The 18,587-nt window shown below is 46.1% G+C and overlaps 1 protein-coding gene across 1 annotated transcript in view; it reads left to right on the top strand.

The window, feature by feature from the left end:
* The first annotated feature begins 1,592 nt into the window (after positions 1-1,592).
* The window catches only part of LOC146398945 (uncharacterized), a 367,324-nt gene continuing 350,329 nt past the window's right edge, over positions 1,593-18,587 (top strand). Inside the window, exon 1 of the mRNA XM_084980889.1 lies at positions 1,593-1,639. Coding sequence (XP_084837015.1) covers positions 1,609-1,639 — 31 coding nt within the window. The 5' untranslated portion in view covers positions 1,593-1,608. The remainder of the gene's footprint in view (positions 1,640-18,587) is intronic.

The raw sequence follows: 18,587 nt of genomic DNA, 5'->3' as shown, positions 1-18,587 counted from the left end.
CAGTCCAAGCCCTTCACAACCACAAGTCTGTTCTCTGCGTCCGTGGGTTTTGTGGACAGGTTCCTTTGTGCCGTGCTTTAGATTCCACCTCTAAGTGAGATCAGGTGGTATCCGTCTTTCTCTTTGTCACGTACTTCACTTTGCACGAGAATCTCTCGATCCATCCCTATTGTTTTGAGTGGCATTGGTTTCTTCTTCGATTTTCTGGCTGAGTCGTGAATTCCATCATCTATGTGGACCACATCGTCATGAGCCATTCATCTGTCTGTGGACATGAGATGGCTTCCCTGTCTTGGCTGTTGTGAACAGTGCTGCCATAAACATAGAGGGGCATATGTCTTTTTCCTGGATACATTTGTCCTGATATTTCCCAGGGTGCTCGGCTTGCTAGGTCGCATGCCCTGCTGTGTTCAGTTTTCGCAGGACCCTCCATGGTGTCTTCCATAGTGGTTGTACCAGTGTACGTTCACACCGGCAATGCTGGGGGTGGGTGGCCTTTTCTCCACTCGTATTTGCGGCCGACACCAGAGCTCGCAGCAACGCTGGATCCTTAAACCACTCAGTGAGGCCAGGCATCAACCCCGCAAGCTCGTGTCTCCTAGTCGGATTCGTTTCTGCTGTGCCCCGACGGGAACTCCTTGGTGGTTTCTTTGTTGTTGTTGTTGTGGAGGTGTATGAGTTTTCTTTATATATGTTTTGGAGGTGAACCTCACGGGCAGTGGTCCCTTTCTCCTCAGTGTTTCTGTAGAGCTGCTGTCCACAGTGTGCCAGCCACTGGCCAGAAGGAGCCATTTCTGCTTAATTGAGTTCAGTCAGTAGTTAGGTCTGCCTCTTGCAGTGAACAGAATAAAGCAGCCTATGGTTCACTCCCAGGGGCCACCACACAAGTGTGTCCATGCAGCTGGAATTTCAGGTGTGTCACCCTGGAGCTGAGGCCTCCAGATGGACTCGTAGAAGGGAGATGTGTAAGGCTCCATCCCTCAGCAGCCCACGATCTCTGAAGGTTTGCCACTGTGGCCAATGTTTTATGGAAGCTTCTGAGGCCGTAGAGCAGAGGGAAGTTCTGAGCACACAGAGGACAAGCCATGGTGGCGCTGTGTGGCCCAAAACAACCCTAAGTAGGGGATATGTGTGGGGGACAGGCTCTAACACCTTGATTCCTTATGTCTGTGTCTCTGCAGTGTGTAACATGGAGAGTCTGAGTGACAGCAACCACGATGAAAATGATACAGGTAAGAACATCTCTCAGGTAGGAGCCACTGGGCGAGGGTTCCCGGGAAACTTGGGTGATGCCTGCTGCTTGGAGTGTGGGGCAGGTGAGTCTGAAACTTAAAAACAGAGAGAAATTGGTGTACAGATGTTCACCACCTACTTTAATAAGGAGAGGGAGCAGATATGAGATGCCTGAATGTTGGCATCTGTGCTCAGCTTGTGTGGAAGGGTCTCAGTCCATGGAGCAGAGGGAAGGTGTGGGAGCCTGGAGGAAAAACCAGGGTGATGCTCTGTACCCGTAGTCACCTCAGGGAAGCCGGAGAAACGGGAGGGCCACTCTTTCTAACTCCTTGATTTCCCCGATGGTGTGTTTCTACAGACTCAGTGGTGGAGAGCATGAGCAGCCGCCAGGATGAGGAGGCTGCAGGTAGGGAAGAGCACGCAGCTGGGATCTAGTGGGAGACGGTTCCTGGGAGGACCTGGGTTCCACCTGCTGCTGGAAGAGGGAGGAAGTGGGGGATAGGACTTGGCGGGTGGGTGGGTGGGTGGCCTAATGAGTGGCACTCTGCTGTGGTGTTTTCCCCTGTGAAATCGATACCACGAAGAAGACATGGGTCCCTGGTCTTTGTTGTGCTGTGTTTGTATTCCTCTCTCCTTCCTTTGAGAGGGAGAATCGATTTTCTCTGCCAAAGCTGCTCCTTCCTGCTTTGGTCTCTGCCCATCGTGCAAGTTTGCTTTGTGATTTGCACCGTGAGGGCCCAGTGCACAAGAGCTGTTGACTTGGTTTCCTTTATTGGCCTTGAGGGACCTGAAGTGGTGGCACCCAAACCTCTCCCAGGCCCTTGACCCTGGAGACCAAGTTGGTCGAGTGAGTGTCAGGTGGTGGGTGAGAAGGCAGCTCTCTGGCTCTGCATGTTTGGGATTTCTGGCCTCCCTGTCCTGTTGTGTCCTCACGGTGTGTCCTGTGGGAAGGGATGTTCCCAGAGTTGGATGAGTTAAAGTAGGCATACTTGGAGTTCCCGTAGTTAACGAATCCAACTAGGAACCATGAGATTGCGGGTTCAACCCCTTGCCTCACTCGGTGTGTTTAATATCCAGCATTCTTGTGAACTATAGTGTTTGTCGCAGATACAGCTTGCCTCCTGTATTTCTGTGGCTGTGGTTTAGACTGGCAGCTGCAGCTCCCATTTCGTCCCTAGCCTGGGAACTTCCATATCCTGCCAGAGTTGCCCTAGAATAAAGAAAAGACAAAAATACTATCAAATAAAATAAAGGAGAAGTCATCTGGGGTTGCTGCATAGGATCTAGTACCCTTGAGTCCTGTCCACCTGCACAGCTGACCCCAGGCTGCTGTCATGACTCTCCTCCCCTCTGGGAGAGGTCCATGTCCAGCTGCCCAAAGAGACCACCCCTGGCCAGCAGGAATTTGGGGGACTGTGTGAAAGAGCTGCTGGCCTTGCTTCAGACACTTTCTCTCCTGGCTCTGTGACCTCGTCTCCTGGGATTCACCATGTCCCAGGACAGAGCCTCTGGCAACAGGACCAGGTGGTCACAGCTCCTTTTGGATCCCCCTCCTCCCATCAGACAGCTATCCCCTGATCCCCAAATCCCAGTCATGTTGACCCTGTGTCCCTTCCTAGCCTGGCCCTGGTCTCCTCCCTCACAGGTCCCCGAGGCTCAGGCCAAATGGAGGCAGATGGTGAGCATTCACGTCGGGTCTGTACTGAACCAATCTCAGCCTGAGAGACGTGACACAGGGTCCTTTCCCTCTGAGTTTGTGTCAGCCTCTCTAAGGCCTCCCTCATGTCGGGGCTCCAGAAAACAATCAAGATGAAGGCATCTATCCCTCAGTGCTCATGTACGAAGGGTGGCTCACCTGGCCCAGCCCTGCATCCTTGTGGATGCTTAGTGCTCGTGGCATCACACAGAAGACATGGCAGGATCCCGACCTGAGTGGGAATTTCCAGGGTCTGGGTCTTCCCTCAGTCTCTGTAAGGCCCAGGGATGGTCTGGGCCATTCCATGCCACCCATTCTCAAACTGAGGTTGGAACTTCTGTAAATTCTTTGACATAGATGACAAGTTCAAATGCAGCAACCCCTGAGGCAATTCAATTCTGTGTTCTCTTGGGAAAAGTGAAAGGCTAGGATTCAAATTTGTTGTATTCCTTTCAGTGACTTTTCACTGTGTCATCTAATAACATGAATGTAACTTGTTTTAGTACACTTTCAAAAGCATTGTCCTCTCAGAGTTCCTGCTGTGGCTCAGTGGGTTAAAAACAGGACATGGTGTCCATGAAGATGCAGGTTCAATCCCTGGCCTCACTCAGTCAGTTGAAGAATCTGGCATTGCTGCAAGCTGTGGCATACATTGCAAAGGCGATTCAAATCCCACCTTGTGGCATCTGTTTTAGGCCTGCAGAGGCAGCTTGTCCCTGACCCCAAACCCATAAACGTCCATATGCTGCAGGTGTGGCTGAAAAAAGAAAAAGAGAATACCTTTCTTCTATATACTTTTCATGCAGCAATAGAATAAAAAGATAAATTTATATTTCTACTACCACATCTTCATGATTTTTTGAAACTCTTAATACTGAAAAATATTTATTGAATTTCTTTCGCTATAGATTATTTACTGTATTGTGTTAGTTTCAGGTGTACAACTTCAAATTCTTTTTCTTCACAAGTTATGAGAAGATATTGCATAGAGTTCCATGTGCTACACAGTGAATCCTTGTTGCTTCTCTATTAATCTCACACTCCCAATTGATCCCTTCCCTTCCCTTCCCTTTCCCCTTTGCTAATGGAAGTTTGCTTCCCATGTCTGTGCGTTGTTTCAGTTTTGTAAAACAGCTGGATTGTAGTCATGTTTCAGATTCAGCATAGAAGTGTTAGAACTTTCATCTTTGTCTAACTTACTTCACGTGGTATGATAATCTCCAGGTCTGTCCATGTTGCTGAAAATTGCATGGCTTCATTCTTTCTTATGGCTGAGTATGACTCCTATATATACATGAAGTATTTTTTGAAGAAGTGAGGTATAGTTGATTGCCATTTTGTACCTATTTCTGCTGTACAGCAAAGGGACCCAGTCACACCTATTTATACATTATTTTTCTCTTCTTATGTTCCATTGTGTTCTCTCCAAAGAGACTGAATACAGTTCCCTGTGCTACAGCGTAGGACCTCATTGCTTATCCATCCTAAATGTAAGCATTTGTATCGACCAGCCCCAAATTCCCAGTCCATCCCACTTCCTCTCCCTTCCCTCTTGGCTCCCCACACGTCTGTCCTCTAGATCTGTGAGTCTGTTTCTGTTCTGGAGATATGTTCCTTTGTGCCCTATCTTGGCTTCTGCATGGAAGTGATGTCATGTGGTATTTGTCATTGTCTTTCTGACTTGTGCCACGTACCACGATAACTTTAGTGGCATCGCTGTTGCTGCCAATGGCATTGTTTCTTTCTTGTACACAGCTGAGTGGTACGACATTGTATATGTGTACCCCATCGTCTTCATCCATCCATCTGTTGGTGGACATTTAGATTGCTTCCATGCCTTGGCTCTTGTGAATTGTGCCATGAACATACAGGGGCATGTGTTTTTTGAGGGGGGTTTGGGTTTTTTTTTGTTTTCCTTTTTTTTGTGTTTTTACCATTTCTTGGGCCGCTCCCGTGGAATATGGAGGTTCCCAGGCTAGGGGTCAAATCGGATCTGGAGCTGCTGGCCTACACCACAGCCACAGCAATGCGGGATCCGAGCTGTGTCTGCAACCTACACCACAGCTCATGGCAACGCCGGATCCTTAACCCACTGAGCAAGGCCAGGGATTGAACCCGCAACCTCATGTTTCCTAGTCGGATTCGTTAACCACTGAGCCACGATGGGAACTCCACAGGAGCATGTGTCTTTTTGAATGAAAGTTTTGTCTGGATAGATGCCCAGGTGTGGGATTGCTGGATCATACAGGGTAGTACTGTATTGAGGTTTCTGAGGAACCTCCATACTCTTTTCCAGAGTGGTCACACTGATTTCCACTGCCACCAACAGTGTAGGAGGGTTCCCCTTTCTCCACACCCCCTCCAGCATTTGTTATCTATCAACTTCTTAATGACGGCCATTCTAACAGGTGTGGGGTGGTCCCTCGCTGCAGTTTTGATGTGCAGTCCTCTCGTACCAAGCAAGGTTGAGCATCTCTTCATGTGCCTATTGGCCATCCCTAAGCCTCGTCTGGAGAAATGTCTCTTTAGGTCTTGCGGCTCTTTTTGCATTGAGTTGTTTGGTTTTTGTGGTGGTGGTTGAGTTGTATGTGTTGTTTCTCTATTTTGAAGGTAAAGCCATTGGTGGGTGCATCATGTACAAATATTCTCTCCCATTCTGTGGAGTTTTTCTTTTTTAAAAAAAGGTCTCCTTTGCTGTGCAAACGCTTTTGAGCTTAATTAGTTCCTCCTGATTTAGTTGTGTTTTTATTGTCATTATTCTAGGAGGCATATCAAACAAGATCTTGATGTGATTTATGTCCAAGAGCATTATGCCTGTGGTTCTCTAGGGGTTTTCTAGTATCTGGCCTTACATGGAGGTCGCCCAGCCATTTGGAGTTTATTTCTGTGTATGGTGTTAGTGAATGTTCTCACTGCACTTTTGACAGGTACCTGTCCGGTTTTCCCAGCACCACTGATGGAAGACACTGTCTTTCCTCCAGTGTATGTTCTTGCCTCCTTTGCCATAGAGCAGTTGACCCTTGGTGCTTGGGTTTACTTCTGGGCTTTCTGACTGATCAGTGTTGCTGCTTTTGTTCCAGGATCATAGAGTTGAATGACTGTAGCTTTGTAGTATAGTCTGAAAACAGGAAGACTGATTTCTCCAGTTCTTCACCCCCTCCCCTTGAAAAGCACAAGCGAGAATGGCCGGGAGGTAGAAACATTCTCAGGGTAAAGGGAGGTCTTCAGGCCTCTGTCCATTTCTGCCACGCAGGTCTCATGGTTAGTGGTATAAAGTGTGGGCTGCAGGGGCTGGTTATCCCTTCCCTTGGGTTATCAGATATCCTGCTCCTCCCAGGGCCCCACTGGGAGGGACTACATCCTTGTCTCCTGGAGCCTCCCCTTTCCGCTGCTTCTGTTTCACTGTGCAGGGATCAGTTCCTTGAAGGCTGCCTAGCCCAATGCACAGGGAACTCGCTCCTGGAGGACAATGGTATTCCCTCTTTGCTAACAGAAAACCTCCTCAGCTAAGCACAGCATAGACAGCAGTGCCACGGGAATCTGAGCCCTGGGGAGGTCCAGGCCCTGAGGAGCCTGATGGACCCACACATCCACCCTGGGGAGCCCTCCTTCCATTTGACTCTGCACCTCCTCGGTGATGGCATCCCTGTGTTTGTGTTGCAGACTCCGCTGGGACACCTTGAAGCCTCAGCCTGGGACTGGAAGAGTCCAAAAGTTTCCATCTTGACCAGGAAACAAGATTGACCTCACTCTTCATCTATTACGAGCCAACTTTAGTATAAGCTTAGTTCTTTATTGTCTAGATTTAGTATTTAGTTCTGATACATGTTTACTCCTTGGTATATAAGATTTTGGTAGAATGTAAGATTTTGTATTAAATAATCCATTTGCTTTTTTTTAAACTAGTTTTCGATAAAATAAACACAGGTATAGGAAAGCCCCCTTAAGCAGAGGTAGAACTTAATGCACTGGAGTCAGGCAGTCACCCTAGTGTCCACCACCAGGATCACCCCCTGTCCTGTCACCCACATCAGTCCTGACTGAAGAAGGGGACTGTGGATTTAGTCCTGACCAACTGCCCTCAAGCCAGTTTCTTTCCAAGGATTCTGTGGCCTCTTGTCATGTTGTACCTTTGACCATGGGAACTCTATCATGCTCCCTCTTTCAGGATGACATGGTTGGCCGAGCCTTGCATGCCCAGACCCTGGCTGCTGGAACATCCATAACTCATCATTTCTCTCTTCATGTCTCTAACATGTTTCTTTACATCCCATGCCTGGAGTTGGTATTTTTAAATCATGTAGAGTGACACCGAATGAGACACAGATAAAAACTGTAAAAGTAATTTTAATAAAGTACACTTTGATTGCAAAGCAAGTGTGTTTTGTGTTAATGGATCCCTTGGGAGGATAAAGAATGGCATACCCAAGTATGGAAGGCAGAGATAGGAAACATGAGAGAAGGCATGAACGTGCAGATTTTTCGGCAAAGGCCAAGAGAAACATTTCTTTGTCCACAGAAGGAAGATGCGGTGCTGCAGAATTGGGTGGCAAGAGTATTTTCTCTATTCCAAAATCTGAGAGTGAATCCCAAGGTTAACACTTTTCCCCTCCCCAGAATGCGTTGTCACACCTTTCCATTGTCCACACGTAGTTGTGCTCTGCTCTCCCTGCCTTGCAGGACTCTGGGTTCTGCATGATCAGGGTTGCACCTGAAACAACAGAGAAAGAGAGGGAAAGACCAGCTGTCTTTGCCTTGGCTTCTCAAACCCCTCGGGCTCTCCTGGGCCTCCTGGCATTCTGTGTCTGAAGATGCTCCTAGTGGGAAGCTGAGTCCTGGTCATTCAGATAGGACGTGGGATGGCCAAACTGGGTTCACCCCTGGGAAAAGACGTTGCACACTTCCCCAGGCTGTAACGCACATCCCGGCCCCAACCCCACTTACCCCCATGCTCCAGTGCTTCTACTGGGCGACCACAAAAAGAGGAGGCTTTTTCCACCCGTCCACCAGCATCAAAAACGGAAGAGGTATAGACCAAAAGGAAGACAGAGAGACAGATAGAGAGGGCTGAGCATAAAATGGGGAGAAAGTGGAAAGAAGAGTGAGAGAAAGACACCAAAACAATTCAGAGAGAAAGAGAGGGAAGAGAGGCAGTTGACATAGTGGCCTTAGCACCGGGCTCAAGTCACCCCTAGTGACCAAAGCTGTCACAACTCTGAGCTATCTCAAGGTGTTTTTCGTCCTGGTGAAGCATCTCTCCTGGGGAAGCCATTCTGAAGTTGGCAGAACGATCATGGGGCCCGCAGCTCCTGGGGTCCCTGCTGGGACGATTGGGTCAGGATCTCCCCCAGATTTCCACAGACACTCACCCAGCATCTGAAGGGGATGCAGTCCATCCAAAAAGATGTGCTCCCAACCACGCTGCCTGAAGAGCCCCAAGACGGGAACCAAGACACCTGCCTTTCATGTTCTGGGAACCAGACAGCTATCAGCAGGATACTTCTAGCATGGACTGCTCTAATGCAGTCAGGGCAAGATAGGAAGCATGGCTGAGAGCTAAAAGAAGAGCTGTTGGCCAAAGGGAAAGGAAACTCCAATAAGGTGCGAAGTACAGTGATAGACCCCCAGGCTCCTAGGTCAACAGAGACTGGACGTGCAGAGTTCCCTCCGCCTCCCACAGCAGAACCTTGGTCTGCACTGGCCTTGGGCACCTGCCAGCATGAGTTACCTGCTCCTCTCAGTGCCCCAAAATGAATACCAGTTGCAAAGTTGGCTGGGCCTCTCACCCAATCCGACTCCACCCTACGCCCTGAAATCAGAAACCCCTCTTTTTAAGTCAAGTGAGCAGGCTTTGAGTCATCAGCACCCTTCAGACCTGGGACCCAGACAAATCAAGGACCACCCAGCTTGTATCCACATGACCTGGATTCAGGTAGCTTCCTTCTAACGAGGGTACCACAGAGGGGGTAGAGGCTCAGACGGAGAAGGAAGAAGGCGAGTGTGGAGCTCTCTGGAGAGAAAGGGCACAGGGATGAGCGCAGCCTGCCCCCAAAATACCACCACATAGACACACTGTGCTCATGACCAGAAGCCAAATTCCATGCCAGCCTGATTCTAGAAAGCTGCACAGGCAGGATTCAAGCCGGTACATCTGGACCAAGAATGCTGCCTCCAAGTCATCAAAGAGCACTCAGAGCCCCCAGATAGCCTGTCCAACTCTCTAGCCACTGGGCTGCCCAGCCAGACAGGAATGGAACCACAGGTGTGAAAGGGGAACTATGTCCCCTCTCTGAGTTGAGGCAAAGTGGGCCAGAGGATCAGAGGCTCCATGTACCCAGGTGTAGGGCCCTGGGCACCTCCATGAGCTTCAACCCACCTGTCTCCAACCCCATCTCTGAGCCTGAAGGCACAGCCAGGGAGCTACAGAGGGACTCTGCTGGTGTTTGGCACCATCTGGTGGCCATGTGCTCTGACACCAATGCTCCTCTTTTCCTACTGTTTCCTAGTACAGACCCCCTGACCCCACTGGCCTTGGGGCATTTGCCAGCATGACTTCCTTAACCCTCTCCCTCTCAGTACACTGATAAGCACTGCAGTTGGGGATAAGCCTATCTCAAGGTCTCCCAGGGCTCTCTCCCCACTCGACACCACCCCACTCGCTGAAATCTGTGAGCCTTGCCTTTTTTTTTTTTGACTTTTTAGGGCAGTATCCTTGGCATGTGGAGGTTCCCAGGTTAGGGGTCTAATTGGAGCTGTAGCTGCCAGCCTACACCAGAGCCACAGCAATGCAGGATCCGAGCCGAGTCTGTGACTGACACCACAGCTCATGGCAACATGGGATCCTTAACCCACTGAGTGAAGCCAGGGATCAAACCTTTGTCCTCATGGGTGCTAGTCAGATTCATTTCTGCTGAAACACGATGGGAACTCCTGGCACTGCATTTCTAAACATTCATACTGAACCATCAGGAAAAGAATGAAAACAACCCTATTCACCACTGCATCCAAAAGAACAAGGAGTTCACACTGGGGTGCAAAGGGATCGGTGGCGCCTTGGGACCCCTGGGAGGCACGTTCCATCACAGAGGGTTAAGGATCCAGTGTTGGAGCAAGGCAGCAGAGGCATAAGAGGACACGCTCACCCTCTCCCAAAAACACATCAGAAAAACATATCTGCACGTACAATGACTCGCACAGAACATCCACTGGATGCTGGCAGAGGAACCTTAACCTCCAAAAAGGGCAACTCTTGAGAGAACTGGGAAGAACCAAAGAAAAAAAGAGAGGGTAAAGGAATCAGGATGGGACTAGCATTCCTGAGAGGGAGCTCTGAAGGAGAAAAGGATCCCACCTCCTGGGAAGGCAGCTAACTGACAGTGAAATAAGCTGAGATGGAGAAATCTCCACTGGCCGGGACACCCCAGCCGGAGATGCACAGACAGGGGCTGGGTGCTGAGACTCCGGCTCCAGAGGGGAGTCCTGGGGAGAGGACTGAGGCTGGCATGTGGGGACAGCCTGAGGGGCTAAGGAGCTGTGCAGCACAGGCTGAGGAGAGGAATGCCAGGGCAGAGGGAATCCAGGAGAAGGGCCAACCTACACGAGAGGCCAGGCACTATTGCTGGGGAAGGGAGGGGGATGGGTGGACCCAAAGGAAGCTCCAGGCACCAGAGCTGCCCATGCCCCAAGCTCAGAGGACCAGGTGGCTCTGTGCAGGTTCCCAGCAGGCGGTGAGAAGCCTCTTGCTCCTCGAAGGGAGACTGGGCACTTCTTATGCAGGCTGCCAGTGGTCAGGCACCTCTTGTGTGGCCTAAGAGCATCAAGGGCCTGAGTGCTGTGTGGTGCCTCTTGCACCATCTACAGGCAGCAGGGACAGGCCTCAGCGGTTGCCTCAGAGGCCAGAGAGAAGCATGGCCTGCCACCACTGGGGATATGTGAGTGGGCTCCACCTGCAGTCACCTCAGGGGTTGGCAAAAAGAAGAGGGCACTGCACCCAAGCACCATACACTTTTGCTCTCACTCCCCTGGGAACACACCTGCCCTGCAGCTGCCATTGCCAAATGCTCTGGGCAGCACCCAGAGATGGTCATCTGTCCCTTCCCAAGACCCTACAATTAGGAGCAGCTGGCGCAGCACCTCCTGTGGGGGATAGGCAGAACAGGGTGCTTCTTGTATGGTCTGCATGTGGTGGGGGCAAACCACCACAGTTATCTCTGACTCCAGAGGCAGTCATGGCCCGCTCCCACTAGGGGTCCCTGAACAAGCACCACCTCACCTGTGGTTCCAATCACCTCAGAGGAGGGCATTGCAATTGAACACTGCTGCTGCTACTGCCAAATGCTCTGGACTCCTCGTAGATCTGCCTAGAGCTCATTACCACTTACACGGACCCTGCAACTATGAGTAGCCTGTACCACATTCCTGCAGGTCCTTGCTGCTGCTTTGAACCCAATGACCAGGCACTGACTGCTGGCCCTACCCACTTCCTCCTTCTCCCTGAAAACACACTGAGTGTCCTGGAAATAACAGTCTGCTCACACCAAAGAAAGAGACAGAAACTATTCAAACTCACACACCAAAAATAGCCACCCTCCCCCCCCCCAAAAAAAAATACATAGAAGTAGCCTTGCAAGACTACAGTTTGGCTTCCCTAAACTCACAGACAAAGAAAAACATAAGCAAGATGAAGACGCTCAGAAACCAATCCCAGTTAAAGGAAAAGAGGAATTCACCTAAAGAAGTCAACAATGAAACAGACCTCTGAAGTCTGACAGACATTGAGTTCAAAAGGGAGATAGTGAAAATACTGAAGGAATTAATGCTGATCAAGGAATTAAGAGAGGATATGCAGATTCCTTTAGAAAGGAACTAGAAAATATAAGAAGGAGCCATGAAAAACTAGAAAATTCATGTGCAGAGATGCAAACTGAGCTAAAGGCACTAAAAAGCAGAATGAATGATGCAGAGAAATTAGTGACTTGGAAGACAGAATAATGGAAATCACCCAATCAGGACAGCAGACAGGAAACCAAATGAAAAAACATGAAAGCAATATAAGATATCTGTGGGATAATATAAAGCAGGCCAATCTACAAATAATAGGAATTCTAGAAGGAGAAGAAAAAAAGGGGGGATTGAAAATGTGTTTGAAGAAATGATGTCTGAAAACTTTCCAAATCTAAAGGAAACTGATATGAAGATACAGGAAGTACAGAGGGCCCCAAACAAGGTGAACTCAAACAGGCCCACGCCAAAACATAAGAAAAATGGCAAAAGTTAAAGATCAAGAGAGGATTCTAAAGGCAGCAAGAGAAAAGCAAAGCATTAATGATAAGCAAAGCCATAAGGCTATCAGCTATTTTTCTCTGTAGAAACCCTACAGGCCAGAACAGAGTGGCAAGATAGATTTCAAGGGCTGAAAGGAAAAAAATCTGCAACCTAGAATACTCTATCCAGCAAGAATATCATTTAAAATAGAAGGGAAAATACAGAATTTCTCCAGCAAACAAAAGCTGAAAGACTACAGCAATACTAAACCCATTCAAATAGAAATACGGAGGAGTTCCCGTTTTGGTGCAGTGGTTAACAAATCTGACTAGGAACCATGAGGTTGCAGGTTCGATCCCTGGCCTTGCTCAGTGGGTTAAGGATCCGGCATTGCCGTGAGCTGTGGTGTAGGTTGCAGATGCAGCTCGGATCCCGTGTTGCTGTGGCTCTGGCGTAGGCTGGCAGCTACAGCTCTGATTGGACCCCTAGCCTGGGAATCTCCATATGCCACGGGAGCAGCCCTAGAAAAGGCAAAAAGACAAAAAAAAAAAAAAAAAAAAAAGAAATACGGAAAGGGCATCTCTAAATAAACAAAAAAAAAAAAAAAAAAAAAAGGAAGAAGAAATAGGATGGAAGGAACCATAATTGGAAAGCAATCCCTTAAGTAAGTCAGCATATAGATCTAAACATGAAGATGTTAAAAAAAGGACTTCAAAATCATACAATGTAGGGAAGGAAATTAAGAAAATATAGATTCTGTTTTTATTTTAATGAGGTGTTCGAGGCTATGTGACCATCAGGCTAAAGCAAGCAGATATAGGAAGGGGTTAAGAACATACTTAAACAACAGGGCAATCCAAATCAAAACTGAACATTACATTCACAAAACCTGAAAAGAAAAGTACTCAAGCATAAAATAAATGGAAATCATGCAGCCAAAAAAGGAAGGGAAGAAAAGAGAAACATAGAAGCGACAGGAAAACCAGGTAGAAAATGGCAATAAATACCTATCTATCAATAATCACCTTGGATTTCCTGTCATGGTACAGTGGAAATGAATCTGACTAGGAATCATGAGGTTGCCGGTTCTATCCATGGCCTTGCTCAGTTGGTTAAGGATCCAGCGTTGCTGTGAGCTGTGGTATAGGTCACAAACACTGCTTGGATCCCACTTTGCTGTAGCTGTGGTGTAGGCCAGCAGCTACAGCTCCAATTAGACCCCTAGCCTGGGAACCTCCATATGCTGCAGATGCGGCCCTAAAAGTCTAAATAAGAATAGGAATAATAAGAATCACCTTAAATGTCAATGGACTGAATTCTCTGATCAAAAGACACAGAGTGGTAGATTGGATTAACAAAAGCAAAAAGCATCCATCTGCTGTCTACAAGAGAGTCACCACAGGGAAAAGGGCACATATAGTTTGAAAGTGAGGAGACAGGAAAAGATATCTCATGTCAATGGACAAGACAGGAGAGCAGGAGTTGCAATACTCATATCAGACAAAATCAACTTTAGAATGAAGGCCATAAAGAAAGACAAAGAAGGACAGCATTTAATGGTAAAAGGATCCATTCAAGAAGAAGATATTACAATCCTCTATATATATGCCCCTAATATAGGAGCACCTCGATACCTATAACAAATACTAAGAGACATAAAAGGAGAAATTTATGGGAATACTATCATAGCAGGAGACTTTAACACCCCACTCACATCAATGACAATCCTCTAGAGAGAAAATCAATAAGGCAACAGAGATCCTAAAGGACACACTTTAGAAACATTGGACTTAACATTATCAGGACATTACATCCAAAAAAATCAGAAAAATATGCATTCTTCTCAAGTGCACATGGAACATTCTCAAGGATCGATCACATACTGGGGCTCAAAGCTAACCTCGACAAATTTAAGTGTATAGGAATTACTTCAAGTATCTTCTCTGACCACAATGGCATGAAACTAGAAGTCACCCACAGGAAATGAAATGAGAAGAAAACTTACTACATGGAGATGAAACAACATGCTACTAAAAAAACCTATGGGTCAATGAGGACATCAAGAAGGAAATTAAGGAGTTTCCATTGTGGTGCAGTGCAAATGAATCCTACTAGGAAAAATGAGGTCTTGGGTTCAATCCCTGGCCTCACTCATTAGGTTAAGGATCAGGTGTTCCTGAGAGCTGTGATGTAGGTCACAGATGTGGCTTGGATCTGGCATTGCTGTGGCTGTGGTGTAGGCTGGCATATGCCACAACATATGGCTCTAAAAACCAAAAAAGAAAGAAAGAAAGAAAAAGAAAGAAAGAAAAAGAAAGAAAGAAGAAAGAAAGAAAGGAAGAAAGAAAGAAAGAAAGAAAGAAAGAAAGAAAGAAAGAAAGAAAGAAAGAAAGAAAGAAAGAAAGAAAGAGAAAGGAAGGAAGGAGGGATGAAAGAAAGAAAGGAAGAAATAAAAAGAAGGAGGAAATTAAAAAAATACATCAAGACAAAAGATAATGAAGACATAGCTACTCAAAATCTATGGGATGCCACAAAAGCAGTGCTCAGAGGGAAGTTCAGAGAAATACAGGCCTTCCTCAAAAAAGAAGAAAAATCTCATGTTGACAACTTAACCCACCACCTAAATGAATTAGAAAAAGAACAACAAGCAAAACCTGAAGTCAGCAGAGGAAGGAAATCATAATGATCAGAGAGAAAATCCATAAAACAGACATTCAAAAAACAATAGAAAAAATCAATAAAACTAACACCTGGTTCTTTGAAACAGTCAACAAAATTGACAAACCTCTTGCCAGACTCACCAAGAAGAGGAGAGGAAAAAACCCAAATAAAGTCAGAAATGAAAACGGAGACGTCACAACGGAAACTACAAAAATACCAAAAAAAAAAAAAAAAAAAAAACCATGAGAGAATACTCTCAACAATTATATGTCAACAAGTTTGACAAACTAGAAGAAACAGACACCTTTCTAGAGACTTATACAGCCTTCCAAAACTGGATCAAGAAGAAATAGATCAACTGAGCACCCTGATCACTAGAAATGAAATTGAGTGTGTCATAAAAACACTCCCTACAAATAAAATTCCCAGGACCAGATGGCTTCACAGGAGAATTCTACCAAACATACAAAGAGGAACTTACACCCACCCTCCTTAAACTTTTTCAAAAGGTTGCAGAAGAAGGAACACTCCCAAAGACATTCTATGATGCCACCATAACCCTAATTCCAAAACCAGACAGAGATACCACCAACAAAGAAAACTATAGGCCAATATCTTTGATGAATATAGACTTGAAAATTCTCAACAAAATTTTGGCCACCTGAATCCAACATATCAAAAAGATCATACACCACGACCAGGATGGATTCACTCCAGGTTCACAAGGATGGTTCGACATGTGCAAATCAATCAACATCAAACACCACATTAACAAAAGAAAAGTCAAAAACCACATGATCATCTCAATAGATGCAGAAAAATCATTTGACAAAGTCCAACATCCACTCACCCTAAAAATTCTTGCCAAAGTGTGTCTAGAGGGAACATATCGTAACATAAAGAAAGCCATTTATGACAAACTCACAGCAAATGTAATACTCGATGGAGAAAAGATGAAAGCCTTCCCACTCAAATCTGGAACAAGATGAGGATGCCCACTCTCGCCACTGTTACTCACCAAAGTATGGGAAGTTCCTAGCCACAGCAACCAGACAAACAAAAGAAATAAAAGGCATCCAACTAGGAAGAGAAGAGGTAAAGCTGTCACCGTATGCCTACAAAGACATGATACTGGATATAGAAAACCCTAAGGACTCAACCCAGAAACTGCTTGAACTGATCAACAAATTCAGCAAAGTAGCAGGATACAAGATGAACATTCAGAAATCAGTTTCATTTTCGGATACTACCAATGAAATATTAGAAAAGGAACACAAAAATACAATACCTTTCAAAAATACAATACAATACCCCAAAAATCAAATGCATGGGAATACCACGGACCAAGGAGGTGAAAGACACATATGCTGAGACCTAGAAAACATTAATCAAGGAAATTAAAGAGGATTCAAAGAAATGGGAAGAGAGTCCATGCTCCTGGGTTGGAAGAATTAATACTGTAAAAATGTACTTACTACCCAAAGCAATCTACAGATTCAACGCAATCCCTATCAAATGACACATGACATTTTTCACAGAACTACAACAGACAATCCAAAGATTTATATGGAACCACAAAAGACCCAAAATTGCTAAAGCAATCCTGAGGACCAAAAACCAAGCAGGAGGCTTAACTCCCCAGACTTCAGGCAATATTACAAAGCCACAGGAAACAAGAAAAGGTGGTGCTGGTTCCAAAACAGACAGACACACCAATGCAACAGAAGAGAGAACCCAGAAATAAACCCAGACACCTATGGTCAATTAATCTTTGACAAGGGAGGCAAGAATATAAAATGGGAAAAAGATATCTTTTCAGCACGTATTGCTGGGAAACCCAGACAGGTGCACACACATCAATGAAACTAAAACACACCCTCACACCATGCACAAAAATAAACTCAAGATGGCTTCAAGATTTAAATGTATGACAAGACACCATCAAACGTCTGGAAGAGAACATAGGCAAAACATTCTCTGACATCAGCCTTACAAATGTTTTCTCAGGTCAGTCTCCCAAAGCAACAGAAATAAAAGCCAAACTAATCCAATGGGACCTAATCAAACAGACAAGTTTTACACAGCAAAGGAATCCAAAAAGACAACTTACAGAAAGGGAGAAAATAGTTTCAAATGATGCAACTGACAAGGGCTTAATCTCTAAAATATACAAACAACTTATACAAATCAACAGCAAAAAAGCCAATAGCCCAATTGAAAAATGCACAAATGACCTGAATAGACATTTCTCCAAGGAAGATATACAGTTGGCCAACAGGCACATGGGAAAATGCTCAACATCCCTGGTTATTAGAGAAATGTAAATCAAAACTACCATGAGATACCACCTCGCACCAGCCAGAATGGCTATCATTCATAAGTCCACAAATAACAAATGCTGGAGGGGGTGTGGAGAAAAGGGAACCCTCCTGCACTGTGGGTGGGAATGTAAGTTGGTGCAACCACTATGGAGAACAGTATGGAGGTACCTTAGAAAACCACATAGAACTACCATATGACCCAGCAATCCCACTCTTGGGCATATATCTGGACAAAACTTTTCTTGACAAAGACCCATGCACCCACATGTTCATTGCAGCACTATTCACAATAGCCAAGACACGGAAAAATTCTAACTGTCCAGCAATAGATGATTGGATTAGGAAGAGGTGGTAAATATGTACAATGGAATTCTACACAGCCAGAAAAAGAACAAAATAATGCCATTTGCAGCAACACAGTTGGATCTAAAGACTCTCCTACTAAGTGAAGTAAGTCAGAAAGAGAACAAGTACCATAAGATATCACTTGTATCTGGAATAGGATATATGGCACCAATGAATCTTTCCACAGAAAAGAAATTCATGGACTTGCAGAATAGACTTGTGGTTGCCAGGGGGGAGGGGGAGGGAGTGGGATGGATGGGGTGTTGGGGTTAATAGATGCAGACTCTTGCCTTTGGAATGGATAAGCAATGAAATCCTGCTGTGTAGCACTGGGAACTATATCCAGTCACTTATGATGTAGCATGATAACGTGAGGAAAAAGAATGTGTATGTGTAACTGGGTCACCATGCTGTGCAGCAGAATATTGACAGAACACTGCAAACTAGCTATACTAAAAATAAATAAAAATCATTATATATATATCCAGTGTTGCCACAGCTGTGGCATGGGTTGCAACTGTGCTCAGATCTGATCCCTGGCCCAGGAGCTCCACATGCCACAGGGCAGCCAAAAAAGGGAAAAAAGGAACAAAAGAATACATTTAACCAAGGACATGAAAGACTGAAACACTTTCAGACAGTGATGAAGCCCCTGAAAACTATGACACACATAAATGGAAAGATACCTTGTGCTCTTGGAAAAATTCACATTGTTCAAATGTTCATTCTGCCCAAGGAAATGAACATGTGAATGCCAGCCCCTCCCCAAATTCCAACAGTCTTTTTCCCAGAAATAGAGCAAATCCTCCTACAGTTTGTGTGGAGCCACAAAAGACCTCAAGGAGCCAAAGCAACCCTCAGAAAGGACAAGAGGCCGGAGGCATCTCCCTGTCTGACTTCACTCTATGTTGTGAAGCTACAGTCACCAACAGAGTGTGGAACTGGCTCAAAAACAGGTGCCTGGCCCAGAGCAAGAGGACAGAGCCCAGAATTCAACCCACACTGAGCGGGTCAGTGTGTTCACGACAAAGGGGCCAAGGCCACGTCGTCCCCACAGGAAGTGCTGC

Source organism: Sus scrofa, chromosome 10 (assembly GCF_054392235.1).
Source record: "Sus scrofa isolate SSC_HxYL_T2T_F1_AM1 chromosome 10, Sscrofa_HxYL_maternal_Yorkshire_Landrace_v2.0, whole genome shotgun sequence".
Classification (NCBI taxonomy): Eukaryota; Metazoa; Chordata; class Mammalia; order Artiodactyla; family Suidae; genus Sus; species Sus scrofa.
The sequence above is the reverse complement of the archived record's forward strand: the minus strand, read 5'-3'. Positions and strand labels throughout refer to the sequence as shown.